The sequence below is a fragment of the Saccopteryx leptura genome, chromosome 3 (assembly GCF_036850995.1).
Source record: "Saccopteryx leptura isolate mSacLep1 chromosome 3, mSacLep1_pri_phased_curated, whole genome shotgun sequence".
In the NCBI taxonomy this organism is placed as follows: Eukaryota; Metazoa; Chordata; class Mammalia; order Chiroptera; family Emballonuridae; genus Saccopteryx; species Saccopteryx leptura.
In genome coordinates, this window is record NC_089505.1 from 341,062,062 (window position 1) to 341,086,285 (window position 24,224).

Genomic DNA, 24,224 nt, shown 5'->3' on the forward strand with positions numbered 1-24,224 from the left:
CCCCCTCTAGACCTACTTAGGCAAAACCCTAGGTGTAATGTACCTGAAGTTTAATGAGCCTATCAGGTGATTCTGATATCAACTAAGGTTTAAGAGCTACTGCTAAGGTGAACTGCTTATAAAATTTACTCATAGGGAACTTGAATGAGTTGACTTCCACTATTAGGCTTTTAGCTAGAAGTCAGTGATGAACGATGCCATTAAAAAATGGAGACCTTTTTTTGTTTTGAGAACAGATTATCTGAAACCTTTATAGGTTTCTCATAGTTTCTAACAAATCCTCTCACCTGACTATCAAATACTTATTATTCTCTTTTCTATTGCTGAAATTATGCTTTCAGATTAACCAAAAATGTAATTATGTCATAAGGTACAACTTTTTAAAAGGGTCCAAAAAACAACTCTCTTTTCTTTCATTACAAATTATTTCCAGATTGGAACTATCTTTGTTGGGTCATCTATCTCCTCATCATTCATATCTTGATATTCCTCTCATAGATCAAAAAATATATTATAGAGAGTGCTTCATCAGTCAAGGGAATATATAGATTCAGTTATTATTAATTTTCATACTAACACTTCTTTAGATTAAAATTTTCTACACCATTTCTCTATTTAATTAGAGATATTTAGCTTATATTTCCATTCTTCCTTATTTTGATAACTGCCAATTAAAGGCTTGCCATTGAGCTATCTACTTTACTACATTAGATCTAAAAAACACATTTAACAGCAGAGGGAATAAATATATAGAAAGTTTATATAATCTATTCAAATTTACATAGCCACTAAGTCATGAGAAGTATTATTTGTAGCTAATCTGGTTTTCAAATTTGAGCTACCTGATATTACATCCAAAGCCTCAGATGTATAGAGCATAAGCTCTATTCCCAAAATCCCAGTGAAGCTATTAAGCTTTGATGTGGTGTAATCAAGTGTTAGTGAAGTTTCCTTTTTAACTACACATTCCAATTTTAAATGGCATTGCCTTCGTGAAATTTTTGAGCCTTCTGCACCAATAGTTTGTAAACAATTCTTACTAATTAAAAAAATCTTTTTTAGTAATTCACTTTGAAAGCATCTACAGAGAAATGCCTATTGCTACTGTTTTTCTAAGAATATTTTAAGTATCTTAGGAAATATAAAAGCAGAGAGTCTATATTTAATAAGAGCAGCGAAAGTCATGTGCAGATATCATTCCTATTTAATCAATGGATAATTTCTTGGTTTTCTCCCCCTCAAAATTGAACTGTGTAGCCAGTATATCCTTTCCTGCCTATTGGCATTCCCCCTCTTCCAGTTTAAATGTAATTCATCTATTCTACTCTGGGTAGAAGTTTAAAGGTCAACTTCTATTTTCTCTATAAAAACAATACTCTCTGCTCTTCATTGGTTCAGAAAGATGTGATTTGTCTATCAAATTTAACAGAGTAAGTTATAATTCACCATAGATCAACTATCCTGGGAGTTATATGATGATTAATTTAAATAGCAATAGTTGAAAATCAACCAATGTATATAGTATATCTAAAAATTAATATGGGGACTTTCATAATTTTATTTAAATATTATTTTTATCTTTAAAATTAGCCATATTTAATATTTTAAAATTATCCCAGAATATATTTTTAAAAGGGTAGTCCATAACATTTCAATGCTGTACAGTTCACTGATTAGTATTTATTTGGAACTCAAAGCTTATTTCTTTGTAGAAACAATGTTCTTTTCAAAATGGCACTTATGTTCCCACAAAATCATCACAAAAGTATCTTATCCTATTATAGTAATTATATTATAATTTTCTATGTTCTTATTTACCTCTTTAGAATTGAGTAATATAGTCCATAAATTGCTCAGAACTTTTCAAATGTGGACCATAAATCCATACTAATCCATTTAACCCATAATCTAATAGACTGACAATGCTGTGGGATCAGAGTATCATGTCAAAAGAAAGAGAGTTTGTCTTCTTTCATTGTGCAAGCCTGTCCCTAGGCTCTGTAACCTTTCACCTAGGTTCTCTGTCTCTTAAGTAACTATTGGCCAATTTCAAAGAGACATATTAGCAGGAAAGAAATTAAACTAATTTACATTAAAATATGGATAACACAACACACAAATAGTTTCATTCAAAAAAAAGTCCTTAAATAGAAATAAAACTCATGTGATTGAATTTTATTTAGGTTCTATCGATCAATATAAAAAGAAGAAATTCAAACAAGTAAAGACAGTACTTTTGGCAAGCAGGGAGCTGCTGTTAACTAAGCTGTTCCCTTTATTAGAGCTTATTCTTTTCTCAGTGCTGAGAATACACATTCAGTGCCAAATTTATGAGCTATAACCCTTTGAGTAGTGACTTTTTCTCATGCTCACTGACCCCCGGGAGTGAGGGTTTTGTTTTGTTTTTTTACAAAAAATGAAATTAGTTCCAGTTACAGTGTTACTAACTTAAAATCATGTTTGTTTGATAACCAATTTATGGAAACAAGAACATACATTTGCTTTTTTTAATGTTGCCTTACACTGGTACGATCGTACTCTGGATGGTCAGGAGGCATGAGGACGTACATGAACATTCATACTACTCAAAGGGTTAAATTGACTTTTAAGACACAAGCAATAGGGACCCAGCAGAGGGGAAAGGAGGTGGGAGTCTCTATTTAAAGTATGATGTTTCTAAGTCAGGAGTACTTTAATACTCTGGTATCAATATGTGGCAACAGTACATGAGTGTAGTGTGGTAGATGAGAACACAGCTTGGAGTCTTGGAGTCAAGCAGACTCCACCTGGGATGCTACCATCTCCTTCATTGCCCACCTCTTCACCATCTGAGGGTATATTCTGATAAAGAATTTCACACTTTAGATTGTTTCCTGGCCCCAAGAGAGCCTGTTCTCCTCTAGACTGTCTGTCTAGCTGCTTATCCCAGCCAGCCAGCCTCCCAGCCTTTAATTAGTCACCTGCTGTGTACTTTTTTATTTCTTTTACATCATTCCAAGGTTGTTTCATTACCAAGTGTACCTATGAAGAGAAATAAAACTAGATTTTAAATTCTAGATAATTAAAACTATTAAGTAAGAGCAGCAATATACACTATGGCCTTAGAAGTGCAAGAGATATTAGTGGTAATCTTTATCAAAGTCTGTTTAAAATATTGTTAGTCCCACATACAAAATTGACCAATGTCTGCATAGCCTAATTAAAAGTGAGTCATAAATTGAAATGAACAAGAAACTAGATAAAATTTTATTTTATAAGACTTTATATCCTATTTTCTCTTGCATGGTTTTTTCTTGTTTATGCTTGTGAAGGTAGATTTCTCGTTCACATTATATTAAAACTCACAAAACTAGAATTAAAAAGCAACTAAAATTTTTCCATGTATATTTATATAATTTCTTGCTTTATCTTTGAGATAATAAAGGAATGCATGATCAATATATCAAGGGAGAAGTAGCTGTTGCCAGTATAACTTCTTGTTCTTGATGTGCATTATTGTAACCATAGCGGCAGTCATAGTCACAGCATAACTTCTGAAATCTAGATGACAGTAATAGAAATATATAGGCACTTTTGTTAATCGCTCTTCAGTTTATTTTTAGTGATTAAGGTTAAATGTTGACTACAGAGTAGTATTATTCCAAATATGGTACATTCACATTCTAGCAGACGAAATATATTTAGTTTTGTGTTTGCATGTTTATTTTTAAAATTATTTTTCTTAATCATAAAACCACGCTTAAATTAAAATACAGTTTTCTTCTTCATAATTTTATGCTGACATTTAAGCTTTGTTGCTTTTTCTTTGCATGTATTTTGAATAGCTACCTCCTCCTGATGTGCAACCACATATCAGACCAAGAAATACAAAATGATATCTATTAATTATTAAGAAGTCATTTGAGAAAAGTAAGACAACAACTTATAGAACATTATAACAGTACAGATAAAATTTTAATTTCTCCTTTTTTAGTAAATACAAAAGAAAGAATTTTAAAGAAGTTGCATTCAGCTACCTGCTGATAAAAGAGTCAATCTATGGACAAGAGCTGCTATTGCCAAGAGCAATAGTTTCTTTTTGTATATTGCCTAAGAACATACAGAGGAAACAATTTTATTTTACCTGTGGCAAGAAGGAAATTTATATATTCATCTTTGCTATCATCAGGCTTCCAGAGTTACTGGACTACCTACAGAGAATAAAAGGGATGAATGATATTGGTCACCAAGGGGAGCGAGATGTTGCTGTATAGCAGTGATTTTCAACCAGTGTGCTGCAAGAATTTTTAAAACATGCAATACCTGACTACTTAGGAGCACTGACTTCTTTTCCCTTAAATCGTCAAATTTAATGACAACAGCCAACACAACAATAGCCCTCTGGTAATCAGAATTATACCTTTTTTTTCCCTGTCAGATCAGTAAAAAATATAATAATATATATTATTGATGTGCCTCAGAATTTTCATAATTAGTTTATGTATGCCATGAGATGAAAAAGGTAGAAAATTGCTGCTTTATAGAATCAAAGACAGTATGGGAAATAAGAAGGAAGAAAATGTGATGAATAAGACACAAATATTCTAACTCAAATTCCATATAATCTAAAAAAAAAAAAGGACAGACATAAAAAATAAATATAATAATATTTAAAACAATGAAAATGTGAAAACTTATAGACCTTCTGAACCAATGACATCTATCACCTTCTAAAATACATATATTCTGTCTTATACAGTGATTATTTGCTTATTTCTTATCTTTTGTGTTAAAGTTTCACAGCCCAACTTTTTTGTGTACAAATTGAGGGAACTCTGTAATCTATCAAGCGCTACACAAATATAGAGTATTTTGGAGGCACCATTGAAAAAAATTGCTGTTAACACTTGGGTTTTAGGCAGTTTCATCATTAATTAAGCAAACAATTTGATCTTGTCGCCTAATCTTTAAAATTAGGTTTGAACTAGATTTTTCGTGTTTCATTTTCTTCATCTAATATTTCATTTATTGATTCAGTAATCCCTGATTAGAGTCTATACATTTTAAAATTAATTTATGGCATAAAAATTATGATTTAGAGAATATATTTATATGTATAATGTTTTTTTCTATTACTTTACTTGAAAAAATTGGTAATTAAGTTTAAATCATCACTTAAGTCAAACCCTTTAGTCAATTAGAATTAGTCGACTAAGACAGTTTGGAGCTGTCTACATTGGGTGTTTCTATTGTAATTTAAACATATCACAGTTTCATTATGTGATAGTTTCATTCATGAGCACAGAAATTTGTTGTAACTTTTCTTCAATTGGAAAGGTTACATATATTTATCAGCAAAGTGAATTTACTAATATTTTCCTAAACATGGAATTGTGATTATTTCTATTTCATCAATTTTGGAAACTGTAAAATACTACTCCAATCTGGAAATAATATAATTAACCTTACAATATATCTCATATGTAAAAAGGATTTTTGGCTGGTGCTAACTTCAGGAGGTAGAAATATGTGTGTACAGAGTATGAAACTCGGCCTGGCACATGGGAGTCCCCAGTCAGGGTTGTTAATTTATTATTTATCATGTGAAGTAGGGATTATAAAATAAAAAGAAACACTGACAACTGAATTCCCTTCTGATGGATGAATTAAAACGCACCAACTCCATACAACTTCCTGAGTAACAAAGAAAATGGCTATGATTTTATTATTGGCCCTTTCAGAAATCTCACATAGGCTTAAAGGGTCCAGTCATATAAGAACATGTTATTTAAGTGCATTTCTATTTTCTCCCCACACCAAAAGTAAATGAATAGAAGAATACTTGAATTTTAAATTAAATATGAACAGGTTAGTTCAATAGGATTGAAAGCATCTTTTTATTCAAATTAGTTTATATATTTTTATCATTTTAAAGTTTCACTTGTTTAAAATCTATCTGTAGTTATAAGTAGTACTATAGTGTTATTTTCATGATGTTTTTATATTCTAATTATACATTTTAGGTAAAATTTTTAAAATTCTACATAAGGAATAAAATCTGTATTGTAAAGGATATACCCAAAATAGAAAACAATATGTGAATATTTTTAAAAAGAAATGACTTAGGTTCTAGATAGGCTTGCCTAGTATCCCAGTAAAAGTGAATTATAGTTCACAAAAATTTTTAATGAAAAGAAATATTTTTATACTAACAAGTTGTATAATATAAGTCAATTCACTTAACTTTTCTTTTCTCTCAATTTTCTTACCTATAAAATGAGAAGCCAATGAGGATGTCATTTCCACCCTTAAAATACTAATGGTTTTTTGAATGACTCAGTGATGAACAAATAACTAAAAGTATTTTCAACACCAAATAACTTTCCTGGTTATTTTTAAAGCATTGTTATATGAGCCCCCCTTTTTATATCTGCACATACACATACTTTGTAATCTAAAGGGACATTTAGTAGCTTTCTCTTTCCTGTAACTCAGAACTGCATACCTGGGGTGTCTCTGAAGCTGATCAGCTATAATTCTGGAGAGTGGTTCTACAACATTACAAGAAAAAACTTGCCAGAGAAACAATCAAATGAATAACAGTAAAACAAAGAACTGAGTGAATGAGAAAGGAATAAGGAAGAGAGGGAGAAATGAAAAAAAGAGCGAGAAGATAAAAGAAAGGAAGGAGGATGATAGGAAAGGAGGTATAATTCTTCCAGTATAAGAGTTCAGAATCAAATTAGGGAGACATGTACATAAGTAATGCTCATACATAATAGGCCGTGTTAAGTGGTACAATAAAATAAACTCTGTTAAGAAAGAGTAAGAAGTATTCATTTTGCTTGGAGAAATCTGTAAATAATACATGAGGTGAAGGACATATCAGGCAGAGGAAAAATCTTAAGCAAAGTTATCGAAACATATGAGCACAAGCCATGTTTAAGGAACAGCTAACTAGTGGTTCTTTAAAATGGAAATAAACAACAAACTGGGATACATATTAGAAGATAACAGTGGATTAGTTGGCTGGGACAAGATTATGGAGGGCTTCATCACTCAGTTAAAAATCTACAGTGTTCTTTTTATACTCATGGGCTTTAAAGAAGTCACCAGTATAAACAAATTTGTGCCTTTAGAAGATAACTTTAGTGGTATACTTGAGATGCATTTGAAAAGGAGATTAAAGATAAGGAATCCATTCAGAAGCTATTGCTGTAGTCCAACCAAGACATAATTGTTATTCCTTGCCATGTTTTGACTTTTGGCTTCCTCCCAAATGGTCTTAATACAGACCCTACTGTTGCCACCTTATCTTCTCAAAAAAGGAATGAGAGTAGTGGGCCTCTTCCAGATTTTCAGCAGACTACCCTATCCTAATTTTGATGGGTCATTGTAATTCTCAGACCCTTTCAAGTTTTCAACTCTATGTGATTAATCAGCTATTATTATATTTAACCCTGATTCTCTTAAATACAAGTACCTTGAGTTACTTTATTATTTTCTTAAGTATTAATATTGGAAAGGAAATCCCACTTTATATTCCCAATCCATTAATTTTTGTTTTATTTTTATCTACTTCACATTTTCAAGAACTTGTTGCTACTTTTGGCATGCTAGCTTGCCATTCAATATCCATAATATTGCTACCCTATAGTCTAATAAAATATATAAATATATTCTAAAAATGCAAAAATCATATGATAAGCCATATAACATTTTTAAATATTTATGGAAGACCAAATATCAGGAATTCTTATGGCTAAAAAGAGCTTTTTATATTATATTTCTTAATTCTAGCTAGATATTACAGGTATATTTCTTAATTCTAGCTAGATATTACAGGTTTCCAATTTGAAGGGTTGGAGAAGCTTTTAGTCATATTAATAGTTTTAAGTAAGTTTTTTAACAGTGACTTTTTTCTCTTTTGGAAAAATAAAGGGCTCATTAATTTGGACTAGCAGCAAACAGTCTTTTCTACTCTCTCTGGGCTTAGATGTAAATGAAATGTTATATGTATCAGAATAAGATACTGTTATTAATACATTTAAAGGTTCTAGGAAGAACAAACTATGAGAATACTTCTTGACTGAGACAAAAATTTCAGGAACAATAAAGGGCATAAAAATGAATCTAACACCTGAAATCAATACAAAATAATAAAGAAAGTAAACTAATTTAAAAATTAAAAGATAAATAAATTTTAAAAAATGAAGCTAAGACTCACTAAAGTTGAAAAAGAAAAAAGATTGTTATATGGATACATCTAAATAAATAAATTGCTGTGTTAATACATATTATTTGTAAATTTTAAAAACAACAGCTGTCTTAGATGTTGAGTAAAAGAAATGATTTGCAAAATATTTGTAAGTTGTAAACTATAAAAATTAATCAACTTTTAATAATTATTAGTGTTACAGTCATGGATTGTTACATTTCTTGATTTAACTTTCTTGATACCATTTATAAACATAATTATAAAAATTAACCCAGCTTAACAGATTTAAAAAGAATTAAAAAAATATGTATTACCAAATGAAGGTTGGTGTAATAAACAAATATGGTAGCAAAGAACAATGATCTATTTTTTAAATGGGATATGGAATTAGATAGGGGATTATGACATTTTCATAATTTTTTTCAAGTCAAGATAAAATATTTGAAATTGTAGCCAAATGATGATGAAAATTGAATGTTACACTCTAAAGCTTTTTTAGTTTCATCATGGACTATGCCTCATTATCTATGGTCATTATATACTGACTGTTAGCATTAAAATTAGGTGACTATATTATAGTTTTCATCAATATTGGTGGTTAAAGATTGTTCCCTTATACCATGAAGGAAGAAAATATTTTTATGACACAAAACAGAATGAGTAGCATATCATGGTTTACATACAGATGTTCACAAAAAAAAAGCTTGCAGAATTATCTGAATAAATACAGAATTTTGTTTTTAATAACAAGGAATCAGCTGGCATGACACCCTGTTTTTTTTTAATTATTTTTATTTATTTATTTATTTTAGAGGAGAGAGAGAGAGAAAGAAAGAAAGAGAGAGAGAGAGAGAGAGAGAAAGAGAGAGGGAGGGAGGAACAGGAAGCATCAACTCCCATATGTGCCTTGACCCGGCAAGCCTAGGGTTTTGAACCGGCGACCTCAGCGTTCCAGGTCGACGCTTTACCCACTGTGCCACCACAGGTCAGGCAACACCCTGTTTTTAGAGCTTGTCTTCCTGCTCCCAGTAGTTAGAGTAAGACATTCATCCCCATTTTGTCAGAATGACTACTGCATCCCTAAGCTCATGTTTAAACTCCAATTCTAGAGAAAAGACAAGAGAGAAAGGCAAATGGCCATAGCAGATAGGTCAGCCCAATGTATTCAGAAAAATAATAGCTCTGTCCAAACGCCACCCCCTGGATGCCTGCTTATATCTCAGTTAAATGATCAAGATTCAAGTAAAATGATCACCCTAGTTGCAAGGGATATTAGAAAATGTAGTTGTTTTGTTGTTGTTGTTAGACCCTCACAATAAATCTGGATTCTTTTAGTAAAAAACAAAAAGGGAGAAAGAATATTGGTAGGCATTCAGCAGCAACTGTGATAAATAAGTATAATACACTCTGATTACCAACATGAAAGTCCAAGAACCATTCATGAGTCTAAAATTGCTAAAAATTTAGATATTTATTCCTATAAAATGAGTGAGAAATATTTCTTGACTGATTAAAATGGAGAACATTGGAAGGGAAGTCAAAGATAACTCACAAATAGTCTAGGTTTTAATTGGATATTGAGCCTGTTAAGTAGTGCAGGAAATATAGGCAATACAATAATAGCTAGCTTGGGGTGAGAGACAATAAATTTGGTTTTGGCCACATTGTATTCCATGTACCAGCAAAGATAACATCTGGGAGATGTCCTGGTAGAATATGAAAATGCAGGTCGAAGCTTTGGAGAAAGGCGAAGGCCAAAGATAAGGATTTTCTAGTCATTATATGATAGTTAAGATGGATTGATAATGGATTAGATCACCTGGAGGAATATATATAATGAAAGAGGACTAAAGATTGAAATTTTTGGAAAATATAATTTAAAATCAGGTTAGAGAAAGCAAAGCCAGCAAAGAGATTAAGAATAATCCGAGAGACAAGGGAGAAACTATGAATGATGTTGTCTGAGAAGCCATTATGGAAAAGTTTCAAGAAGAGAGAGGACTTCAACAACCTTAGATATAATAACAAAATCAAGAAAGAAGAAATCTAAAAAGACAGTACTGGCTGGTAAATTAGGATATTATTGGTGTTTTTTGTTTGTTTTTGAGAACAGTTGCAATAAATGGTAGAATTGAATGGGTGAAAAGTTATGGATTCTGAGGAAAAAGTGGTAAATTTACTTGTTAAAGGCGAAAGCATGAGCTCTGCAGCTACCTGAGATCTCTAAGCCTGAGATTTCTTTGCAGACTGGCATTTCCATTTCCGAAACTTCTGAGAAATCAATAAAGGATGACATTTCTCAAGGAACTGCTTATTAATAATAGGCATAGAGCTCTCACTGAGCCAAGCCTTTGGGAAAGTCATAATCAACTACTAGCAAGAATTCTTCCTCTACAAATGCTCCAGGAAAAATAATAAACCTTATAAATTTTCTTCAGACCAAGAGACAAAAGTATTGGCCTCTAGGTTAATGGCTACATTTTCTACAATTGTTTTTTACTGTAAGCTGTTCTTGCTGGTCCACCTTTCACAAGATTTCACTGGATGAGTAATTTATGGATATCAAATATTTTCTTTTACTCATTGTGCCCTAAGGAGTCTGAGTGAGTCCTGCAATCAATTGTATTCCTAAACCTCACATCTGAAATCAGCCGTGATGGGAGTATTTATTCTTTGGAATTCAGGAAACTGTAAATCAGAACTTTTTTTCTTTGGATATCTGGTTGTTAAACATATACTAGCAAGCCACTGCCTGTACCCTCCAAGGAGAGTGAAATAATTAAATGACTAAAAGCTATTCAACTCTCATCACAATATTTCATATTCTAATTTGTATCTTTGTACTGGAGATCATATTACAGTATATAACCCAGATAAAACAAGCATCCCATTCATTTTTATTCATTCGCTATTCATTGGGTTTCTACTACATGCCAGACACTGATCTAGACAAATGGGAATGCTAAAATTAATTATCCTCAGGAAGCTTATAATTTAGCAGGATGGATGGATGGATCAGTGGATAGATAGGTAGATAGATAGATAGATAAAGGGACAGAGACAAATATATGATAAAAGTATAAGAAAGGCATGAATAAAGTAGTTTAGGAATACTCAAGGTGGTGATTAATTCTCCTTAAAGGAATTAAAGAAGACTTTCCTGGCTGGGATTTCATTTACAGAATACCATTTATAAGAATATAACTTAAATTAGTCCTCCATTTTCTGTGGCCTTTCCTGTTTGCTGTCTCCCAAGCAGAGACCTTATCACACAGCACCCACTTTAAAAGCCCTATCTGAACAAATTGATCTCTGACAGATTTTTGCACAGTGCAGCATTCAGATCAGGTACTGATAAGAGCTGTGGCTAAGACAGAAAAAATGATTATCAGGATGAACTCAGCAGAAATACTATCTACAGTTGTGGTACTATCAAGAAACAGCAGCTACTGTCTTTGAATTACAATATAAAATAAAAAAATTAGAGGACAAAAGAGAATATCTTTTCGCTCACATGATTCTTTAAATGACTGCAGTGCGAAGACTTCCTCTGATCTGTTCATATCTCCTCTGCACCCACCCACTGATAGCAAAGCCCTGCCCAGAACTTCAGCCTCTCCTCTCTTCCAAAGATTGTTTGCCCTAATTGCCCCCCCCCCATATTTTTATCTATCCATTGTGTTTTCTTTCTGAACCTGATGTGAATAGTCCTACAAGTACTTACTGATGGCATAAAACTTGTTTTTCTTCAAATTTGGACTTTCTTACTGCCCAATATTGGGCAATAATCAATTCTTAAACTGGAGTTTTAGATAACAAATTACAGTTTCCTGATGAGATTTTTTAAATCGAAGACTAGCACTGCTTAAGGGAACTCTTATAGTTCCACTCTCATATTTCATCTGAAAAGTTCATGTACAAAGCTCAGACCACCTGAGTTGCTGAGATGCTGTAAAGCAATCACTAGGAAATAACCTAATTAAAAACTTCAAATGAGTATATTAGAGAAAACAAAAACTTTATTTTAGAAATTTGGCTATACTTATTTTCAGGACTGTTCTAAAATTTTAGTTAAAACTTTCCTTTCAGCCCTGGCCGGTTGGCTCAGTGGTAGAGCGTCGGCCTAGCGTGCGGAGGACCTGGGTTCGATTCCCGGCCAGGGCACACAGGAGAAACGCCCATTTGCTTCTCCACCCCTCCGCCGCGCCTTCCTCTCTGTCTCTCTCTTCCCCTCCCACAGCCAAGGCTCCATTGGAGCAAAGATGGCCCGGGCGCTGGGGATGGCTCTGTGGCCTCTGCCTCAGGCACTAGAGTGGCTCTGGTCGCAACATGGCGACGCCCAGGATGGGCAGAGCATCGCCCCCTGGTGGGCAGAGCGTCGCCCCTGGTGGGCATGCCGGGTGGATCCCGGTCGGGCGCATGCGGGAGTCTGTCTGACTGTCTCTCCCTGTTTCCAGCTTCAGAAAAATGCAAAAAAACAAAACAAAACAAAAAAAAAACTTTCCTTTCAATAGAGCTTTGCCTATATGCTGTTATTTCCACTAACGTTAGGTAATCAAGGAGAACATTAACTTTTCCTGACCACTTAGAAACTCCTTACTGTCTGGAACATCCTGAAGAAGAAGAATTTCCTGTAAATTTTTCTAGTTCATGATCTGCTTAATAGTCATGCACAAAACATCAAAATGTTGTTGGGAAAAAGCTTCTTCATTCTTATAAGATTTTAATTACCTTCAGTCAGAGCATAATTTTCAGCTGGGGTTATGTAATCCTATGCAATAAATCTCCTTTGGTTTTTTTTTTCCATTAAAGAGAATGATGAACATATCATTCATTGTTCATCTGTCAGCTAGAAACTAATACATGCTAATTCTTTAAAAAAATGTTTATTGTATATTGCCAAGACAACACCAACAATTTCCTAAATAAATGAACTTATTCACATTACCTTAGTACAGTAATAATCTCGCTGCTTCTATCTCACTGTGAAAAAATGTTTTGTTTATTATACTTTAGGACAAGCAAAAATACATTTAGGAAACACAAAAGAAATTAACTATTTTAAAAGTAAACTCCAGTATTGGGTCATTTATTACATTGATTTCTGGACTTTTTGCAAGTTGTATATATGAAGATGTTGTATTCTAAAAATTTTTAAAATATGTCCTGAAGTTTTATTTATAAAAATATATTTCTTCGGCCCTGGCTGGTTGGCTCAGGGGTAGAGCGTCGGCCTGGCGTGCAGAGGTCCCGAGTTGGATTCCCGGCCAGGGCACACAAGAGAAGCGCCCATCTGCTTCTCCACCCCTCCCCCTCTCCTTCCTCTCTGTTTCTCTCTTCCTCTCCCGCAGCCAAGGCTCCATTGGAGCAAAGATGGCCCGGGCGCTGGGGATGGCTCCTTGGCCACTGCCCCAGGCACTAGAGTGGCTCTGGTCGCAACAGAGCGACGCCCCAGAGGGGCAGAGCATCGCCCCCTGGTGGGCAGAGCGTTGCCCCTGGTGGGCGTGCCAGGTGGATCCCAGTTGGGCGCATGCGGGAGTCTGTCTGACTGTCTCTCTCCGTTTCCAGCTTCAGAAAAATACAAAAAAAAACAACCCAAAAAACAAAAAACAAACAAACAAATATATATATATATATTTCTTATTATTTCTCACTTTCCAAATTTCTCATTCTATTGGTCATGTGTGTACTTGTAGTGAAAACCTGAGCTATATTACAAAGGGAAACAGGCTTAGTTCCTTAGCAGTACTTAGAGAAATGAACTAGGTGCAAGCCTTGAGTAGATAGTAGAATCATCAAACAAGAGATTTTGACTAATTTTTATTATTTCTTTATATGAATTTTTCTACTCGGTGTCTTTTTAACGAATGACTCACTTTTTAGGCACTGCTATGTGCTAAGCACACTATTGGGAATTTTGAGTATCTTATTTCTCTTATTCTTCACAATAATCCTTAAAATGGGATTTATTCTTTTATTTTTATTTTTTTTTAAATATTTTTAGTGAGAGGAGGGGAGGCAGAGACAGACTCCTGCATGCACCCAACAGAGATCCACCCGGCAAACCTAATAGGGGGCAATGCTCTGCCCATCTGGGGCCCTTGCTTTGTTGCAGCCAAAGCCATCTTTTAGCACCTGAGGCAGAGGCAGTGGAGCCATCACCAGTGCCCAGGGCCAACTTGCTCCAGTTGAGCCATGGGTGCATGGGAGGAGGAGAAGAAAGAGAGAGTAAAAGAGAGAAGTGAGAGGGAGATGGGTGGAGAAGCAGGTGGACGCCTCTCCTGTGTGCCCTGGCTGGGAATCGAACCTGGGACATCCACACACCGGGCCAACACTCTATCACTGAGCCAAATGACCAGGACCCTTAAAATGGGATTTATTCTTATCTTACTGTTTCAAAGGCTACATCTGAGTTTAAATTAAGTTAAATTAAATTTCTGACTCTTTGGTGCTAAGAGAGCTACAGAGATAAGAAAGATGTTGCCCTGACCGTTAGAAGCTTTTATTCTAATAGAGAGTTATAAAATTAAACATGAACACTTTATTCACAAATACCTATAACAATAGGTATCATGTGATGAATTATATAAAAGTGATAAAACTATAGTATGTGAAATTTTATCTTTCTTTAACTTTTGCATATGCAAAATTTTAGCTCAGCAAATTAGATTATCTGAGAGGTCTTTGACAAAGATATGTGCAATGTACAACTGGTATATTTTAACAAAACAAAACTAATTCTTATGCTTTAGTCTAAGCTTGTATTACAGCAACAGGATCAAAAGTCATGGCTACCTACAAAGACAAAGGCTAGAGTGTGCAAAGTCAGATCCTGATCACTGAAATTCATAAGTCAAATAAGGAGTTAGGATTCAGAACAAACTGAGCAAGAATCAATCTGGAAGATAAGGGATGCACAAGTATCAGGTGGCCTTGGATGTCAAGATAAAGAAGCAGAGAGAAAAATAAAAAATAAAGCCTTTGTGTCAGCCAAGAAATTCAGGTATTTCCTACTGAGCTAGATCTCTTCCTCACCCTGCAGTTGGGAAAGAGGAACTCCCTGTAAGGTAATAGGCATGGATGACTGTCCAGAGGTGAAGGGGAAGCCTGAGGACATACTGGAAGTTAGTGGGAAAGTTTGTTTTAATATCTAAATTTTGCTTTATAAAAATACTTTCTGAAACAAATCTATTGGATATATGTAGAAATAGTTATATTTTTATTGTGACTTTGAACAGTCAGAGTAATATATTTATTGCTGGGCATTTCTACCTAGTACTTCTTTTGATTAAAGGTATTCCTAGAATTGATACTAAGCCAGTATTTAGCTACTATCTAGTCGTCATCATCATCATCGTTATCATCATTTGTCATTTGTGGAACACTTGTTATGCGTCAGATATTATTCTAAGTGCTTCTTTTTATGCGTTATCTTATTTAATTCTTGTAGCAAGTCTAGGAGATGAATATAATTGTTATACACTTTATAACAGATAAAAAACTGGAATCATAGAAACAGTTATTTTGAGATTACATAACTCATAGTTTATGTAGTCAGGATTCAAACCACTGATTCAGTCTCACTCCAGAACATGTGCTCATATTGGTTATAGTATTACCCTTATTGCCTCCTAGAGTTAAAATTTAGAACTATTCAGCTGAATTTAGATGATACAATAATCCCATGAACTAAAGCAAGCAAATTATAATACCAAAACTGGTTATCTTGCCAACGTTAAATTATTTTAAAAGATATTATCAGACTGCTTCTCTTTTTTATTATAAATAACAAAAATGAGAAAGATAAAGGCCCCCAAAATGGTACAGTATGTATAGTTTAATAGTCTTAAATTTTTTCTTAAAACACTCATTTTCCACATAAATAAAATATCCAAAAAAATATATAAATAAAATGAAAATTTTTTATATATATCTCATCTTGAGATCAAATTTACTGTTAATACATTTGATGAAACATACATATACAATATATAGATGTATATGTGTGTATGTGCTTATATATATGAGCTAAGATAGATAATGTTGGCCCACTTATTGAAATGCTATTTTAGGCAACAGCCTTAGCTGAGGACATTTTCACTTAAATTTTTTTCAATATTTTAAAATATCTTTAGTTTGAAAAAAGAATATCATAGTCTAAATGTTCTACATATAAATCTATTTTAAATAAATAATCTTTCTTTTAAAATAAAACATGAGGGTTCTATTTACTTGAATACTTCCTGGATAAAAAAAGCAACAATATTTTTCAAGAATTTCATTATATTATTTGTGTTAATTGAGAATATATTCAACAAAGTGGAAAGTTAAAGTAGACTAAGATAGGCCAATATTTTACTTTATTTTTAAATTAAGGATATGATTATAAAGATTTTATGAAACCTTAGAAATAATCTATTTTACATTTGAAGAAAAGAATCAGTTTTTCCCTCAACTAAATACTGGAAGATCCTGGAGAAAAAATAAAAACAAACGGTCAATCTAATATTTATATTATACCCTAGTACAATTTGTTTTATCTTGGTCAAAATATTTATATCTAACATTTGCAGTGAATTGTTATGCACATAGACCTATTTATTAGGCAATGATTCTTCAAGTTGCACTAAATGGTTTCCAAAAGATAATTATTTTCTAAGGTTTTGTGAAATTTACCACTGTCTATAACTAGAAAAATCTGTTGCAAAATTAACAAATAATGATATTATAGTAGTATATTTGAAATGAACATAATTAAAAATCTTTTAGCATATGTTCTCTTAACCCACCAATAGCCATCAGGACAGTAATAATACAGGCTGAATTTGTTAAACATTATGTCAAATACCAGACATGTATTACATTTGACCCTTGAACAACAGTGGTTTGAACTGTGAAGGTCCACTTCCACATGGATTTCTTTCAGTGACTACAGTAAGCATATTCTCTTTCTTATTATTTTTCTAATAATATTTTATTTTCTCTAGCTTCCTTTATTGTAAGAATATAGCATACATTGAACATACAAACTATGTTGTTTACATAGTTAATAAGGCTTCCAGTTAACAGTAGGCTGTTAGTTAAATTATGAAAAAATCAAAAAGTTATATGATTTTTAATTGCTTGGGGGAGTCAACTCTCCTAATCTCCCTGTTTTTCAAAGGTCAACTGTATTTTTAATTTTCAAAACAACCCTGCAAAAAAGATATTAAAATCCTTATTATTTTAAAAATAAGTCTATTAATTTTTACATCCCAATTTCATTAACATAAACCATTTATAATGATTTTTGATTTACCAGAATATTTGAACACCCAGAACACCCTGAACCTGGCTGTGCCAGATAACTATCTGAATATTTCAATTCCAGGAAATTTGAACTATTGTAAATAATAATGACTTTTTTTAGTATTTCCAGGATTCATCAAAATTCCAGAAATCATTAAAAAATTACACTTTCTCTTTTCTCTTGGCTTTTCTAAAAAAAAAAAATCCATGTTTTAATAATTAGATTTTGTATTATCTCTAGGTTTTCAGTGAAGCATAATGGATTAAGGAGAGAATGGATGACTACTAAAATTGGTTCTTATAAGTTACAATGGCAACTTTATTATATATTTTTTCAAATTTTATTCAGAAATAAAAACATTCTACTTTCTAATATTAAGCCAAATGTTTATTTCCCAGATTTAACCTAAATGTTCTTCCCTGAGGCCATTGCTGTTGTGAAACTATTTTAATGGCCTTCTTTGGGATGTGGTGAAAATGCTCTAATTGCCTTTGCTAAAAACAAAGGTTTCATGTAAATTGAATTTTTCTTTTAGGATAATTGCCATTCACTTTTGTTTTATATGCAACTGAGTGGGGATTTTGCAGTATTCTCTGTGGACAATAAAGTGCTGAAATAGGAGAAGCTAATAATTGCTTTGTGTGGTAATACTGACAACTTCTGCGTATTTGTCAATCTGTGTTAACAGTATCGATCAGGATGGGATCCTCATAGAGGGGCAGATAATATTTCCACTAAATCTTCGGACAGTGATGTAAGTGATATATCTGCGGTTTCAAGGACTAGTAGTGCTTCTCGTTTCAGCAGCACAAGCTACATGTCTGTCCAATCAGAACGGCCAAGAGGAAACAAGAAAATCAGGTGAGTAAGAGGGCTTTCACAGGAAACTCTTCTAAATATACATTAGAAGGTCATTCTTTTTCTTTGGGTAAACATAAAATCCTTTATTTCTAAAGGTTCAGGTATTCATTAAGGCAATAAGAACTTCTGTAAGTATTTTTTTTATTGAATTTGGTTTACCTTTCAAACTATTGCACAAGAAAGTTTTATAGAACTTAAAACCATTTTCTTATTACATTACTTGAAATAATATGTTATTTTTTAAAGTTTTCTATTTTAAAAATTAATTCTGTTATTATTATATTTTTATTAAGATTAAAGTGACTGTTTTGTGAAGACTTGAATTTTTTTGTTCTAAGGAATATGAAAATACTATTTGGAGGTTTTTTTTTCCTAGATCAATTTATTTTAATGATTCAGAAAATGTACGAATATTACTTTTTTTATTTGGATGCTCCTTATCTTTGTGAAAGTTTTATAAATGCATAGGAAAAATCCTCAGCTTCTCAAAATTTATAAATCTAATATATATGTTTGTATAGTTTGCATTTATCACCAGACCAGTAGATTTTATGGGCACTGGAGCTCAATTTTTTTTTTTTTACTTCTATAATAATCCATAATGTAGAGACCACAACGTTTTCATGCAACTCTGTAACAGGAAAATATGATTTTAAAAACATCTATGATGAAGTGTTGCTTACACAAGTGCTTCTCTGTTATACAAGTTTCAACATTTAAAAGATGTAATTTTTATTTATGTTTTAGAAGTTTTCATTTCCTTTCTGTTTAATTTTGTATGCATTTTCCTTACTTTTTCTTTCTTTTTTGTGTTTATTTGCATGCCTTCCTTCAATTTGTGTTGCTTTCAAAGGCCAAAGGGAGTAGAAGAGGGAGGGACAGAAGGGGATAAGCATGAAGAGGTAGTTCGTGAGGAGGACAAAGTAAAGGAAGAAAGAATTAATGAGAATGAGAAAGGGAAAGAGATAAAAACGTCTAATAATGAGAAAAATAGAGAATCGGGAGATGAGGAAAAAACACAAGATATACCTGAGCAAGGGAAAGAAAAAGAACAGTGGATTAAAGAGGATTCACAAAGGCGATTATCACAAGACGATGACAGGTAAAATATGCTTATTTTTGTAGACATTTCCCATTAGTAATGTAGTCCTTTTTCCTACCCATAAATACTATTTTACTGTTTGCATTTGGTTTCTTTTCCTGTGGTTTACCTATTTATATTCTAATACAACTAATTAATGTGTTGGCAAGTTGTTATCAATTAGATTGATTTATTCAATAGTCTTTGATTTGTATCCACTAGTTCTGAGAGTGTGATTTATTTGGTTTTCAAGTTATTTAGGACAAGCTGGATCAAACTTAAATTTCTCTTAATTTTTTTTAGCATGAATTACTGTATGTCTTCCCCATTTGTAGAGTCAAAACCTTTGAAGTTAAGTTCTAAAAGGGCTGAAAAAATTGAACCTACTCTTTAAGAAAAATTATATATCAGAAATGAACTTTGAAAATAAGTAGCAAAATAACTAGCAACAAGTAAGCTTTATTCAGTCTCTGGGGTCTCTTGCCTCGGTTTTCTGGTGGGTTCTGGTGCAGTTTTGAGTCCCGAGGAAGATTGCGGAGCAGAACAGCTGCAAAGAAAGGGTAGATGCCTCAGGGCTCACTAGAAGCCAGGCATAATGGGTTAGGCTCCTCTCAAAATTCATTCAGCTAGAGAAACCACTAGAGAAGGAAATGGGAACAGGGGACAAATGCAGGGGAAAAACACAAGCAGCAAGACATAAAGCCTCTACGCTTTCATTTTCATAACCCAAGGTAGTAAGTATGAAGCTATCTTTATAGTGCTGTACTAGAAATCAAACAAGTACAAAGAAAGACTTCCACCTTCTGCCTGAGGAGATGAGGTTTCTCCCATTAATTTTTCTAGAACTGAGGATTGCATATCATGCACATTTTGGAGGAATTGGGGTTTCTAGTATTCAGTCCAGAATTTGATTTTGTATTAGGACAAAGTCTGTTTTATAGGTGACTCTATTTATTATAAACCAAACTTTGCATTGATGTGTCTAAATTCCATCTCAGTTTGTGTTTTACTTATAATTGATGAGAAAGATAATTGAGACAGATGTTTCTTTACCTTTGGGTATACAATTCAGTGGTTTAGTCTATGATACTTTACTTTTTGTCTTAGCTTGATATATTTAGCTATATTTCTGCTCTATGAAAGTTTTTGTATAACAGATTTTAAACCTAATAGTGAAAATTAAGTTAAACATATTTTATGATTTGAGTCTAAACTATTAATTTTAGTCTGTCTTTGTTTTTTATGTAACTTTTGGTATTTATATTAGTTTATTAGTTAAGATGATTTTTCTGATTCGTTGAGCATAGGATCATTTTGTCATTAATTCAGAGAAATGCTTTTTAATTTTATCTTGGAAAGAGATAGACTTTTTCTTCCAAAAGCAGAGCAAAATGTGAGTCTCGAATATGTTTTCTTTTGAATATAGTGTATAAATGAGAACACGTGAGTCCATTGATGTTTACCTAGAGACAAAAGCCTCTGCTGACATACCTGGCATGGAGAGTTGTAGAAAAGTTTATAACCTTGAGTTTCTAATTTTTAATATTACCTTCTTCATCATGTTCTTCAGGAAAAAAGCACATTACTTTACAGAGAAAAAGGGAAAAATGGTTTATTCCTAGCAATCTGAGTCATCAAGGCATTGTGTTCAGCTTAAGTAACTGTAGAATATTTCTGGTACTATAATCTGAAGGAGGACAGGCTGATCTCTCCAGGAAACATATATTACATAGAATGGCAAGAGTGTCAACTGCAACTTTTGTAAGAAAATGGTGGTGTTGTAACCTAGGATCTTGAATTGGCTTTCACTTCTTAAAATAAAACTAACAATATTTATTCTGAGAGAAGTGCTCAAGCACTCCCAGGGTCATTTTGTTTTGGTCATTGATTAAAAACAATTATACATTGTTTAAATGCTAAAAAACAACTTATACAACATTATTGGAAATAATCATATTCTATAATACAACATTGACGTTTTATGCCTTTTAGTTGTAATTCAAGTTTTATAAACAAAAAATTTTTCTGACTTCAGAGTATAAATATTTGTAGTAGTGTTACCACTTAATGTTAACATAATGACTACAATGAACATTTACTTATATTGCTATTTTCATTACAATATCCACATGTCAGTTTTTTAAAAGTGTGTTATAGTAAGTCAAATTAACATATATCTTCTGAATGTACAAATAGCAAAAAATAAATTCAGGAGAGTTCATTAAATGTTTGAATACAATATTTTCTTAATTGATTAATAATATATTTGTATTTAGCTATTTATATTTGTAAACATGTCGATAGGTCTAGTAAATTGCCCCTATATCATTAATGATGATATGTCCGACTCTAGAAAATCTGAAATTATATTTGCCATTTAAAATATTTTTCTCACTCTGTGTACATGTCTGCATTTTAAATTTTGTACCTATTTGCATTTACTGGTTATAAACCAACTATAGCTGACCCAGAAAAAAAGGTGCTAAGGGTGGAGAGAACTCATTCATTCAGCCAAAATTTATTTAGAAAGTTTTTAGACACTGTACTTAAAATTGGAAATAGAAATGAAATTAAATATTTTCATACTTTTGAGCCTGAGAGTGAAGCAGTTTCTTAGCCTTGGGTGGTTGGATGTTTAAGGATAGTTTCACATCCAAAAAGCTCATCAAGATACCTAAACAAATTCACAAAGATTTTTGACAAAAGAATCTGGCAATGAAAGGGAAGATTTTAAATAGTTTGCATAGGGTGATAGAAAAAAACAAATACTGAAAAGTATGGCATTGTCAAAACCAACAATATTAGTTGCTTTGCCATCAAACTGGGCACTTATTCACTCTTCCAGAATGTTCTGGAGATGTAAGACAAAAGAAAAAAGTTCAAGAAATTCATTCTCTATAAACTTTTAGTTCTAAGGTGTTTCAAATGCTATGGAATTAATATAATTTGTCTTTCAGAAGAGAATATCCTTGAGATGGGAAGCTTTTTAAAGGAAAAAGATACCATCAGTTCAAATTTTCATGAGTAGCTATTTTTAAGAGGCTTAATCTATCTAAATTATCTAGTGAAAAGTTCTTACCTTAAAATGGCAAGCAGAATAATTGTTAATAAAATATTTATTGCTGCTAGCATATTTTTAGAAAACTTATGTTTATGACTGTGTACTATAACCTGATGAATATGGTAAATGTATGCCTATGTTACAGCTTTAAAGGGAAGCATTATGTAACATGAAAATAATTGTGGATTAGATATCTATAATGTATGGATTCCCGTCTTAATTCTTTTACATGTACCTACTTACTTTATCTTTCTGGCTTTTTGCTTGTTGAATAGAGGAATGGATGTCACACTTTTGTAGTTTAGATGCATGTAGAACACAGATAATAAGTAAGTGTCTTCTGTTATACTCATGATTATTATCATGACTTCAAAAAATAATTGTTCTGTCACAAACTCAGCATGTAAATTTTAATTCACCATACCCCTTACCAAACAAACAACCAGAATTAATAACCTGCTTTCCCTCGGATACTCTCTTTTATAGTGGATGGCATCGTTGTCCTCACACTTGCCCAAACCAAAAATAGGAGCATCACTCTTGTCCTTCTCCACTGAGCACAATCCCCTCCTTCCAGTCACCAAGTCTTATTGAATCTAATGCTTAATTATTTCTGAATTATGTCCATTCTTCCTTAACTTCATTTCTACTTTCATAATTTATCTCTTACAGAGATTAATAGGAAATTCTTATGTTTAAAAATAATGATTCATAAATACAAACTCAATATCATAATAGCATAAAAAATTAGTGGTCAAATTCTCCAGAGTAGCTCATTTATAAATTGTATACTTTAAAAGGGTGAATTTTTTTCAAATGTTAAACTGATTAGATTTATTTGATATGCTAAATTACATGGGAAGAATTATCAAATAAAAAGTGATGCTAAACCTTCTTAGGTAATATTTGATTGAAGGCATGTTATTAATGTAAGTACACGTATTTTAGAAATTGTATGGAACTTCTAGAATTGCAATGTGTCTGGGTATAATGTTATTAGTCATAATTCCAGTTATCTTAAAATATTACCAGTCACAGAATTAACCAAATTTCTATGTCAATTCCATTTATCAGATAATTAACAATTGGCACATTTAAGTCTTTTGTTACTTACAGACAGTTATTGTTTTACTCTGATGCTTTTGCAAAAGTAAGATTCATGGAAAGGACCCTACCAACTACTCTTCTTTTACATTAAAACAAATTTTTATTACAGTTTGTATTCAACACTATTTTGTACTAGTCAGGTGTACAACACACCAGATAGACATTCCTATAGGTTCCAAAGTGTTTCCTCTGGTAATTCAGGTGCCCAACTGGCACCATAGATAGTTATTACAATATTGTTAACTATTCCCTTACATTACCTTACATCCCAATGCCTATTTTGTAAGTACCAGTTAGTACTTTTTAATACCATCACCTTATTTCACTCCCCCACACCTCTCCCTTCTGACTTCATTAGTTTGTTCTCAGTATCTGAAAGTCTACTTCAATTTTGTTTGTGAAATCATATAGTATTTGTCTTTCTCTGTCTGACTTATTTTACTTAGTATAGTATCTTTTAGGTGCATCCATGCTGTCACAAACAGTAAAACTTCATTCTTTTTTATGGCTGAGTAATAGTCCATTGTATATATACAACCACTTTTTTTACCCATTCGTCTATTGATGGGCATTTGGGTTGCTTCCATAACTTGGCTATTATAAATAATGTTGCAGTGAACATGGAGGT

The 24,224-nt window shown here is 32.5% G+C and overlaps 1 protein-coding gene across 49 annotated transcripts in view; it reads left to right on the forward strand.

The window, feature by feature from the left end:
* RIMS2 (regulating synaptic membrane exocytosis 2) overlaps positions 1–24,224 on the forward strand; it is a 644,704-nt gene that overhangs the window by 476,588 nt on the left and 143,892 nt on the right. For 17 of the 49 annotated variants that reach the window (XM_066379300.1, XM_066379301.1, XM_066379302.1 and 14 more), the window contains one exon: positions 18,175–18,347. The exons of 17 other annotated variants lie outside the window; for them this stretch is intronic. In XM_066379300.1, coding sequence (XP_066235397.1) covers positions 18,175–18,347 — 173 coding nt within the window. Of the gene's footprint in view, positions 1–18,174; positions 18,348–19,200; positions 19,450–24,224 lie in introns of all 49 variants that reach the window. 15 more of the 49 variants (XM_066379295.1, XM_066379287.1, XM_066379288.1 and 12 more) reach the window with 1 other exon arrangement.